This window comes from Sorex araneus, chromosome 6 (genome assembly GCF_027595985.1).
Source record: "Sorex araneus isolate mSorAra2 chromosome 6, mSorAra2.pri, whole genome shotgun sequence".
Lineage (NCBI taxonomy): Eukaryota > Metazoa > Chordata > Mammalia > Eulipotyphla > Soricidae > Sorex > Sorex araneus.
This window is the reverse complement of record NC_073307.1, coordinates 163,597,004-163,606,962: the sequence shown is the minus strand read 5'-3', so window position 1 is coordinate 163,606,962 and position 9,959 is coordinate 163,597,004. Positions and strand designations below refer to the sequence as shown.

The 9,959-nt window shown below is 67.1% G+C and overlaps 2 protein-coding genes across 2 annotated transcripts; one reads left to right on the top strand and one right to left on the bottom strand.

Moving 5' to 3' along the window:
- Window positions 1-840: 840 nt before the first annotated feature.
- GPHA2 (glycoprotein hormone subunit alpha 2) lies at window positions 841-1,991 on the top strand. The gene is made up of 4 exons (XM_055143055.1): window positions 841-875; window positions 1,071-1,192; window positions 1,276-1,460; window positions 1,563-1,991. The coding sequence occupies exons 2-4, from the start codon at window positions 1,096-1,098 to the stop codon at window positions 1,662-1,664; spliced, it is 384 nt and encodes a 127-aa protein (XP_054999030.1). The 5' UTR covers window positions 841-875; window positions 1,071-1,095; the 3' UTR covers window positions 1,665-1,991.
- A 92-nt stretch (window positions 1,992-2,083) lies between these two features.
- On the bottom strand, window positions 2,084-8,965 carry PPP2R5B (protein phosphatase 2 regulatory subunit B'beta). The gene is made up of 14 exons (XM_055143054.1): window positions 8,162-8,965; window positions 7,406-7,870; window positions 6,827-7,023; window positions 6,311-6,412; window positions 5,771-5,863; window positions 5,525-5,655; window positions 4,865-4,924; window positions 4,656-4,764; window positions 4,462-4,515; window positions 4,331-4,381; window positions 4,109-4,228; window positions 3,218-3,345; window positions 2,982-3,083; window positions 2,084-2,797 (listed from the first exon to the last, which is right to left on the bottom strand). Exons 2-14 carry the CDS (start codon window positions 7,602-7,604, stop codon window positions 2,647-2,649), a joined length of 1,497 nt encoding a protein of 498 aa, XP_054999029.1. The 5' UTR covers window positions 7,605-7,870; window positions 8,162-8,965; the 3' UTR covers window positions 2,084-2,646.
- Between the last annotated feature and the right edge of the window lie 994 nt (window positions 8,966-9,959).

The following is a 9,959-nucleotide window of genomic DNA, read 5'->3' as shown; positions in this document are numbered from 1 at the left end:
GGGGACAGGAGGCGTCTGGGAAGAAGCGGCCCCATGGAGCGTGTCTCCTCCGGGGTCAGCAGCGGGAGTCGGGGCCAGCTGTGGGCAAGGGCCCGGCGCAGGGGAGGGGAGCTAGCGTGAGGACGGCGGGAACAGTGTGTGGTGAGGCCTTGTCCCCACTGTCCCCGAAGTCACCGGTGCTGTGAAGCTGACATTCCCCTCTGCAAGAAAAGGGGTCGGAGGGGCTGAGCAGGCCAGGGGCCAGCCCGGGGGAGGTGGCTCCCGCTGACCTCTGCCCCACCCCAGCCCCGCGGTCCCCGCGCAACCCAGCACCGCACGTGGACAGCAGACGTGGGCCCAGTGTGGCCTTGGTCCCTTTCCCTCCACCTGGGCTGCCACAGCGGTCAGCGGGGAGTCGGGCTTAGAGTTCCTGGCCGAGCAGCTGCCCGTTCCCCAGGGGCAGAGGCCTCCCGGCTCAAGGTGTGGGGCTACAGCCGGGCCCCCCACCACCGAGGCACTGAAAGGGAAGCTCTGAAGCCCCTTCAGGACCCCCGTTTTTCCCCGCCCCTGCCACCAAGCACCTCAGAAGGCCACCCCCACTCTGTGCCCTTGTCCCCGGGACCCTCCTCTGTAAGGTGAGGGACAGGCAGGGCTGAGGAAGGTCATGCACCCTGCCCAGGGTCACCCGCAAGGAAAACCCTCAGCCCAGCCTCCAGCCCTCTCCTGCCACAGCTCCCGGGAACTCTCCCAGGTGGGCCTCAGGCGGGAGGCAGGCCGAAAGCTGATCCCCAGGGGGGCGGGGCTCCTGTGTGGCAGATAAAACCCCAAAACCCAGAGCCCCGGCGGGTTCCAGGGCTGGAGACCCACAGGAGGCGCGTTCCCGGGCCTTGGAAGCCGTGAGCTGGGCGAGGCGGGACGGGACAGACGAGGGAGGCGGGGGTCTGTGCCCCGGGTGGGGGCCATCCCGAGGGAGGATGCACCGAAGCCAGCCCGGCTCATAGGCTGCTGTGCCGGGTCAGCCCCCCACCCCACCCCCGGTTCCCTAGGGACACGCAGTATTTAAAAGCAGCCCCCCCTCTGCACCCGTCCAGAGACACCTCCGCCCGCCGGGTCCCGATGCTCATGGCGGCCCTCCAGGCGCTGCTCCTCAGCCTGCTGGTGCTCACTGGTGGCCGGGGGCAGCAGGCAGCCCCCCCAGGCTGCCGCTTGTACCGTGAGTACCCCCAGCCGAGGGGCGGGCCCCGGGCCAGGCTCCCCCCTCCTAGGGGCTCCCGACACGCCCACCGTCTCCCACAGCCTTCAACGTGACGGTGCGCAGTGACCGCCAAGGCACCTGCCAGGGCGCGCACATGGCCCAGGCCTGCGTAGGCCACTGCGAGTCCAGCGCCTTCCCGTCCCGGCACTCGGTGCTGGCGGCCAGCGGCTACCGGCACAACATCACCTCCGTGTCGCAGTGCTGCACCATCAGCGGCCTGAGGAAGGTGAGGGGCCGGTGGCGAGTCGGGGGGGGGGGGGGGGGGGGGTGTGTGTGTGCAGAGGCTGGAGGAAACCCGGCGAACACCGCATTCCCGCCTCCCCTACAGGTGAAGGTGCAGCTGCAGTGTGGGGGGTCCCGGAAGGAGGAGCTTGAGATCTTCACGGCCAGGGCCTGCCAATGTGACATGTGTCGCCTCTCCCGCTACTAGCCCATCACACCGCCCCAACCCACATCCCACCCTGGCAGGGGGCGTTCACTGGGGTCTAGGCTAGAAGCTCCCCAGGCCCAGCCAGTAACTTAAAAATGATGGGGGGAGGGGCTGGAGCGATAGCACTGCGGGTAGGGCGTTTGCTTTGCACGCGGCCGACCCAGGTTCGATTCCCAGCATCCCATATGGTCCCCCGAGCACTGCCAGGAGTAATTCCTGAGTGCAGAGCCAGGAGTAACCCCTGTGCATTGCCGGGTGTGACCCAAAAAAGCAAAAAAAAAAAAAATGATGGGGGGAGGCTCCAGCTCCAGCCCTCTTGGGGTTCAGGGTTCAGCGTGGTCAGGACAGTGGTCTCGGCCGGCCCATCTCCTGCCCGCTTCCCTCCCCCCAGCTGTGCCCCCCAATAAAGCAAGCCCACAGCGAGTTTCTCTCTTTATTAATCTACCCCGCCAGGGAAAGGGGCCACACCTCGCCGCCGCCGCCACGGGAAGCTTCTACCTGTGCCCTCAGCCCTCCCCCTGCCCAATAAATAAAAAGGGGATGAGGAAGTACAGGGCGAGGAGGGAAGGGCCCCCGGCCCGGGACAGCATCTGTGCTGGGGGTCAGGTGGGAGAATAAATAGACAGCAGGTCCCGCAGCGGGGAAGGGAGGTCCCCTGGCACGGGGTGGACAGGCGAAGGGGCCGAGGGCCCTGACCCGAAGGATGGGCGGGGCAGGGGGAGCTGCCTACGGGCTGGAGCCGAGCTTGGCGGGATGCGCCCCTGCCGCCGCCGGCCCCCTGGCCCAGCCTGCCCTGGTCGAGGCCCGCCAGAGGCCCGCGGGTCCAGCTGCCGGGCCAGGCCCCCCCCTCCTGCTCGCCCCTCCCGGGGCTGCCGTCCGCGCCCGCTCGGGCCAGGCCAGGGCTGACCCTCTGGGCCACTGGGCGGGAGAAGGTGGAGGGACCGAGAGCTCTGCGGTTGGTGCCTCCCCCTCTGGGGGCTCCCTAGCTCTGACCCCCGCTGGCAGCCACCTGGGGTGCCGTAAGCCGCTGCAGGGGGCTCTCCTTGGCCCCCTGGCTCCCCTGTAACCGGCGCAGCCGCAGCTCCTCCAGGCCTTCCCACAGCTCCTGGCGCTCACGGGCCTTCTGCTGCTCCCTGCAGGGAGAGGGTCAGGCAGCTCCCGCGCACCCCGCGAGGGCCCAGCCTCCACCCCCCAACTGCAGAGGTGCTGGGTCCCCGGGACTGCCGCTGGGAGAAGGCGGGGGGGGGGGGGGGGCTCCCTAGGAGGCTGCTCCCCCCCACCCCAGCCCTGCCCCTCCCTGCCCGTGGGTGCACTCACTGCTGCTTCTCCAGCTTGTAGGAGGCCGTGAGCTCGTCGAACAACTTTCCGTTCATCTCCATGAAGGTCTTGAGCACGTTGTAGATGAGGGACACGATGGTCCTTGGCGGGCGGAGGGGGGCGAGGCGGCAGCTTCAGCGGGACTCACCTGTGTCCCCTCCCCCCTGTCCCCGATCTCGGTGGGCACTGCCCTTCTGCCCCGCCCTCGGGCCCTCGCCAGCCCCTCGCACACTCACTGGTTCCAGTGCTCCTTGGACACCTGGTAGAGGGTCCCGAACACGGCAGGCAGCACAGTGTGGCAGTTGTCCTCAATGAGGCTCAGGATATACTCGTTGTTCCAGAAATACAGAGCCCGCTCTGCAACCTGGCCGGGCACAGGGCGGGGAGGGTCCGAGAAACGCCCCAGAGCCGGGCACTGCCCCTCTTAGAGGGGCATGTCAACCCACTGGAGGGACCAAGGCCAAAGCGTCCCAAACCCGGCCAACCCCTCGCTCCACTGAACACAGACCCGGCCATGGCGCGCACTGCCCACCCTTGGGCTCAGCCCGGCCAGCCCTAGGATGGTCACTCTCACTGTCACTGTCATCCCGTGGCTCATCGATTTGCTTGAGTGGGCACCAGTAACGTCTCATTGTGAGACTTATCGTTACTGTTCACACTTGATAAACTCAAGTACGGACTCAGGGGCTGGAAGAAGGGGTGCGCTACGGGTGGGCCTGTGACTGGGGGAGTCCACGAGGGAGGCCAGGGGGCTGGGCTGCATTAAGGGACCCCCAGGGCAGTAGAAGAGTGGACTGGGGGCACCACCCAGGCCCTCCACTCCTGGCCGCATCATTCTGTCACTGGAGCGTTCATTTCTGGGTTTGGGGGCACGCCCCTCGGTGCTCAGGGCTTACTCCTGTGCTCAGGGACCACCACTGGTGGGGCTCGGGGGACCGTGGGCAGCAGTGGGGATCGAACGGGTGTCAGCTGCATGCGAGGCCGACACCCCACCCGTCCTACGAGCATCTGGACCTCGCTGCAAATGCTCATCCCCCCACCTGAGGCCCATTTCACAGACGGGGAAGCTCGTGAGAGCAGAGGAGCGAGCCGCCTGCAGCCCCCGCTCCTGCCCGTCCCCAGCGTACCTGGAAATGGGGGCTGGACACGCAGCGAGCCACCTGCTTGAAGAGGGGCTCCTGGATCTTCACGAACTGGGTGGGTTCAATGACGTCAAGGATCTCTTCCATCTCCCCCAGAAACATCACCTGGCGCGGGGGGCACAGGGATAGCAGTGTCCAGCGCCACCCCCGCCTTCCCCCCTCCCCCGAGACCGGGCCTCCCAGCCTCCCGTGGCGGCCTTCTCCTACCTCCTTCTGGGTGCAGGTTTTCGGCCAGTACTTGAGCAGCCCCCGGATTACCTGCGGGAGAGGCGCAGGCCGAGGTCAGGCTCGGAGGGGCGGGGCGGGGGCCAGCCACCCCCCACCCCTGCAATACTCACATGCTCTGTCAAGGTGGCGTCCTTCTCCAGAAACTGCACCACGCAGTACGCCAGCTGCAGGGGGCGGGGAGAAGGGGGGACGGGTCAGCCCGGCGCCCCAGCAGGGCTCCCGGCAAACGTGGGAGGCAGAGGCCAGCCTCCAGAGGCCAGCGGGAAGGGGCTGTCCAGGCAGGACCCCCCCCCCCGGGCCGTACCTGGGCGTGGAAGACAGACAGCGACTTGACCGAGTGCAGCGGGATGAGCACCCGAACCAGGAACTGCTTGTGCTCCGTCTTCAGGGGCAGCGCGAAGCCATTGATGATGCTGCCGGGGAGGGGAGCAGAGCAGAGGGGGTGGGGCTGGGTGACCGGGCGGGTCCCTCCTCCCCCACACGGGGTGCTCCGGCCCCGGCCCCGGGAGGCACCTTCCGAGGATCTCCAGCAGCTCTGCCACGCCATTGAAGTGCTCAAGCTCATAGATGAACCTGGAGGAAGACGGGGCAGCGGGCTCAGCCCCTCTCAGCGACCCCCCCAAGACCCGCTCAACCTCTCTGGGACAACCAGCCCGCCGCAGCCGCCCCCCGCCCCCCCCAGCCCTCGCGTGCCCTGGTGCCCACCCAGCCTACACCCGTCACCCTTCCTCTCAGCAGCCACCGACGACACCCGCACATCATCACTGCACCCCCAGACCCCCTGTGCAGGCGCAGAAACTGAGGCTCAGTGAGCCCCTGACTCTGGCCCCCCAGGGCGGAGCTCACGTTTCCAGGCCACCCGGAACTGCCTGCCCGCGAGGCCGCACTGCACCCATCGTCAGAAACGGGTGGAAGTTCACCGCCCCCCCAAATTCACCCGACTCTGACTCCAGCCCAGCCACTCCCCAAAACCAGGCCCTGACGATGGGGCACAGGCAGCCCGTCCCCGCTGGAGGAAGAACTCTGGACCTTCCCTCGAACCCAGCAAGAGGGCGGCCAGGGAGCGAGACCCTGACACAGGGTGACTTCTCTGCCCACTGCCACAGCTCTGGACAGCCAGGGACCCCCCCCGCCCCGCCCCCCGCGGCTCCCTTCGCCCTGCCGCACACCCACCGGAGGAAGATGTGGCTGCACTGCTTGCGGATGTAGGCCCGGAGCCCCAGGAACTTGCCGTAGACCCGGTGTAGGATGGTCTTGAGGTATTCCCGCTCCCGGGGGTCCTCGCTGTCGAACAGCTCCAGGAGCTGCGGGACCCGGGGCCGGGGGTCAGCGGTCAGCTGAGACACTGAGCAGAGCCCAGGGGGCTTCCACCCTCTCTCCACGCCCCTGCCCAGGCCCCCCGCGGGCACCCCACATCACCATCAGCACAAACTTTTGGTCCACGTATCTCTTGGCCACGGAGGGCTGGAAGTCTGGGCTCTCCAGGAAGCGAAGGAAAAACTCATACACCAGCTGCGCAAGGCGGGACCAAGAAAAAGAGGGGTTCATACACCAGCCTCGCAGTGTGGGGCTGAGAAAAAGGAGGCGGGGCCGGAGCGATAGTACAGCAGGTAGGACGTTTGCCTTGCTCGCAGCCGACCCAGGTTCGATTCCCAGCATCCCATAGGGTCCCCCAAGCACCGCCAGGGGCAATTCCTGAGTGCAGAGCCAGGAGTAACCTCTGAGCATCCCCGGGTATGACCCAAAGAAAACCAAAGGAAAAAGAAAAAGGGAACTCGTACACCAAATATGTGGTATGGGACCAAGAAAAACAGGGGTTCATACACCAGCTGTGCAGTGTGGGGCTGAGAAAGAGGGGTTCACTGACAGCCCCCCCCATGCCCTCTCAGACAATTCAGGGTATACCAGGCCCTCCTCCCTCTCCCCAGATACTCAGGGCCCAGCAGACCCGCCTCACACCTGCAAATGTGGCCACGAGGGCTCAAGATTGGGCTCGTCCTCTTCCGGGTCAAATTCGGGGTTCTCGCTGGGCGGCAAGGTCCGGAAGATGTTCACTGAGATCTGCAGAGAGAGCCAGACCCTGCTAAGGAAGGGCCCTACAGCAGCGACACACGCGTCGTTCTGAGGGGGCCGGCGAGCCTCAGCTCCTGTGCTCCTGATTCTGGAAGCCCTGGGCTAGAAGTGGGGTGCAGCCCCATGGGGCATGGGGCGGGGGGTACAGAGACCAAGATGGGCCTCTGAGCTTGCCAGGCGATAAAAGGGGCGAGGCCTAGCTCCGGTCTGGAGAGGGGTGCATGGAAGACACAGGCCTGGGGCGGGAGGGGCCTTGGGGGTGAACACGCCCCCTCACTTTTGGAAGGCATCAGCAAAAGGGGGGCTGGGGGGATCCCCGGTGCAGGGGCTCTTACACTAGCAGGTCAGCAGGGTTCCCGGGTCCCCCAGGCTTCCCCTAGATGTGGGGCTCCGGGTGCTCACCATGCGGATGATGTCGGGGTACACCGGCTCGATGAGGACCCCCCGGGTGCTGCCCACACACTCCACCAGCTCGTTGAGGGCCGCCCGCTTCACCTCCTTCCCCTTGAGGTCAGCCACGCAGTCCAAGAAGTCGAACATGACCCCGCACTGGGCCAGCTTCCGGCTCAGCAGCTCGTGCAGCTCCGCCGCGGGCACATCTGGGCAGGGGCGGCAGCTGAGCCGGGGACCCCAGCACCAGCCCAGCCCTGGGGTGCAGGAGCGCCCACGCCTCCTCCCACAGGGGCACCGAGAGGCAGGTCCCGGTCCCGATCCTTCCTCAGGGGGTCTGGAGGTACCGTGTTCAAGAGCCAGAGCACGGGGCTTCGAGGGGCCCCCCACTCAGCTTGGGGGGCAGCCCCGTCCCTAGTGAGTCAGGCCCGGTACCTGCTCCCGGCCCCCGGAACCTGCCCTGCCGGCCCCACCCTTGCCCTGGCCTGCCCCCCCATGACGCCACCTCCAGCTGCCCCACCTCTGGGGACAGGCTAGTCAGGCCATGCGTCAGCAGCGGGCCGGGCGAGGCTGGGGGTGCGGGGGGCTCACCCTTCAGCAGGGGCAGCGGCGTGAGCTCCTGCTGGTTGCTCTGGTAGCGGAACTGCGAGGAACTGTGTGAGCGCCGGGGCCGGGCGCGCCGCAGCGAGCGGCGGGAGAAGCCGTCCACCTTGTCCGGAGGGGGCACGGGCGACAGCCCGGGGGAAGAGGGGCTGGTGGGGGTGCTGGCGGGGGGCAGCTTCGTCTCCATGGCGGTGGTCTGCGCAGTCAGTCAAGCCTTCAGAGCCCCCGAGGTGCCCTCTGGGCCGGGCCGGTGCCGAACGTGCTGGCTAACTCGGGCCCATTCTGCGGGGCTGGGGGGGGGGCACAACTACAGTTCTGGGCCCCCCCCCAGGGCCTCCGGCAACTGTCCAGTCCTGGGGGGGCAGGCAGGTAGAGATGAGGCCGGCTCAGGTCTCGGGTCCTTTCGGGGGGTCCCGTGGAGTGAGGGCGCCCACCCTGGTCCTCCGGCAGGCGCTGTGCAAAGTCGGCGAGAAAGAGGCAGAGAACTGGTCAGCTTCTCCCCGCCCCGGGCAGACCCCCAGCCCAGGCTGCAGGCGCCCCTCCAAAACAAGCCTTCCCGGCCGGGCCTTGCGGGACCCCAACCTTCACCCCTGCCGGTCCAGGCCAGGGACTCCTCCAGAACGCGGCCCGAACCCGTGCTCACCCCCCTTCCGAGCCCCACATTTTCCTCCATCTCAGCTCCTCCACCCTGGCCTCCTGCACCTCATCGCCGCCCCCCCGGGCCCCCCGCCAGCTGGGACTCACTTCTCCGAGGTTCACACTCTGCAGCCCGCCCCCGGGGGCCGTTCCCGGGCCGGGGTGGGGGCGCTGCTCACGGCCCCTCCGCAGTGGCTTCCCGCGGGGCGCGGGCGCGGGGCGGCGGCGCTCCGGGGTTCCCGCTCGGGCTCCGGGGGGCCCGGGGCATGCCCCCCGTCAGCCCCGAGTCGGGCGCGGGCTCCGGGCGGGCCGCGCGCCCACCTCTGCCTGCAGCCGGGGTCCGAGCCGCGCCGCCGCGGGAGCCCGGGCTCTGCGCGCACCGGCACCCGCCGCCCAGCGGCTCAGGATGACATCAAGTCACCTCCCCCCGCCCGGCCCGCGCCTCCCCGCGGGCTGGGGGGCGGGGGGCTGCGTCAGGGAGTTCCCGGGGCAGCTGGGAGTTGTAGTTCCAGCCCCGCTTAAAGGGGGTGGTTGAACCACCGCGAAAGGCGGGGTGATCCCTGCGGCCGCCCGGGATGTGCGAGCCGAGAGGGATGGGGCTCAGCCGGGGCCGGGCGCCGGGGCCGGAGGGGCGTGCACGGGGAGGGGGCGCACTCGGAGGGTCTGCACTGTAGCTTCGGGAGGTGCCAGGATACTGGCATCAGAGAGGGGGCCTGCTCCATCTCCCATATCCACCCTTCTGGGAATCCTATCCTCACCCAAAACACACACACACACACACACACACACACGAGACACAACAGACACACACACACAGACACATAGACACACAGACACACAGACATACACACAGACAAACAGAGACACAGACATACACACACGAGACACAACAGACACACACACAAACAGACACATAGACACACAGACACACAGACACACACACACACACACACACACACACACGGAACCGGCACGGGACTGGTTAACAAGTCTGCGGTGAGCGAGTGGCTGCCGGGAGGGGTGTGGTGCACCAGAGGCTGCTGGGAAATGTAGTCCGACCTCAGACCTGCAGTCCCCCTCCCGTCCCTATGCTGTCTACAGTGACATCATGTTCTGGGGTTTAAAGGGCCAGCCTTCAACTGGCAGAACAGTGGAGCAGGGGCTCCTCTGGCATGGCCACCCGACCTCAGGCCAGCTGGCCTTCCTGCCTCCCTGCAGGAACCTCCGGGCCAGGACCCTAAGCCGCGCTGGTGGGTCTCCTTCAAAGTTGCAGGGTACCCGAGTCACCAGTGACATTCCAGAGTTGGGCGAAAGTGCTCAACCTGCACCCCGGCGCCCCTTTTCCAGGCCTCTGGACCCCTGTACTTGTGTGAAGTCCAAGCCTCGCACTGAACTTGGCACCGGGCAGGCTCGTCCGGATGAAGCACTGGTCCATGCCAGGTGTGAAGGTGGGCAATGAGGAGTGGAGACCCGGATGCTTCCAGAGGCTTCCCCATCCTGCCCAGAGCGTGGGAGACCACTCTGCGCCCTCACAGAAGCCCCCCGCATCTTCTCGGCCGCAGAGAGAGCCTGGGTGTCTGAGTTGCCCTCTCGCCCAAGTAACAGAACCCAAGCGTGGGGAGCGGGGCCGCGGCTTGGCAACAGAGCACTTGCCCTGGGCTTGGTCCCCTGCACTGCAAAACAAAACGCCTCTCCTTACCGGGGCTGGGAAGAGAGCACAAACAACTAGTGTGTGCGCTTTGCAAGTGGGAAGTCCCTGGGTCCGACTCCAGCCCTGCGTGTTACCCTGAGCACCACCAGGAGGAACCCCAAGCCCGCTGGGTGTGACCCAGAGGCCAAAGCAAAGGAACAAAATACCCCAATCAACCGTTTTACCGGAGAGGGACTGGGGAAGGGCCTTGGAGAA

Bases quoted from the DNA above. Each gene is read 5' to 3' on its own strand.
- GPHA2 (XM_055143055.1), top strand. From the start codon at position 1,096: ATGCTCATGGCGGCCCTCCAGGCGCTGCTCCTCAGCCTGCTGGTGCTC. The intron at 1,193-1,275 runs GTGAGTACCCCC...CGTCTCCCACAG, and splicing joins CCCAGGCTGCCGCTTGTACC to CCTTCAACGTGACGGTGCGC. The intron at 1,461-1,562 runs GTGAGGGGCCGG...CCTCCCCTACAG, and splicing joins CCATCAGCGGCCTGAGGAAG to GTGAAGGTGCAGCTGCAGTG.
- PPP2R5B (XM_055143054.1), bottom strand. From the start codon at position 7,604: ATGGAGACGAAGCTGCCCCCCGCCAGCACCCCCACCAGCCCCTCTTCC. The intron at 6,413-6,826 runs GTGAGCACCCGG...CTCTCTCTGCAG, and splicing joins ACCCCGACATCATCCGCATG to ATCTCAGTGAACATCTTCCG. The intron at 3,346-4,108 runs GTACGCTGGGGA...GTGCCCGGCCAG, and splicing joins TGTCCAGCCCCCATTTCCAG to GTTGCAGAGCGGGCTCTGTA.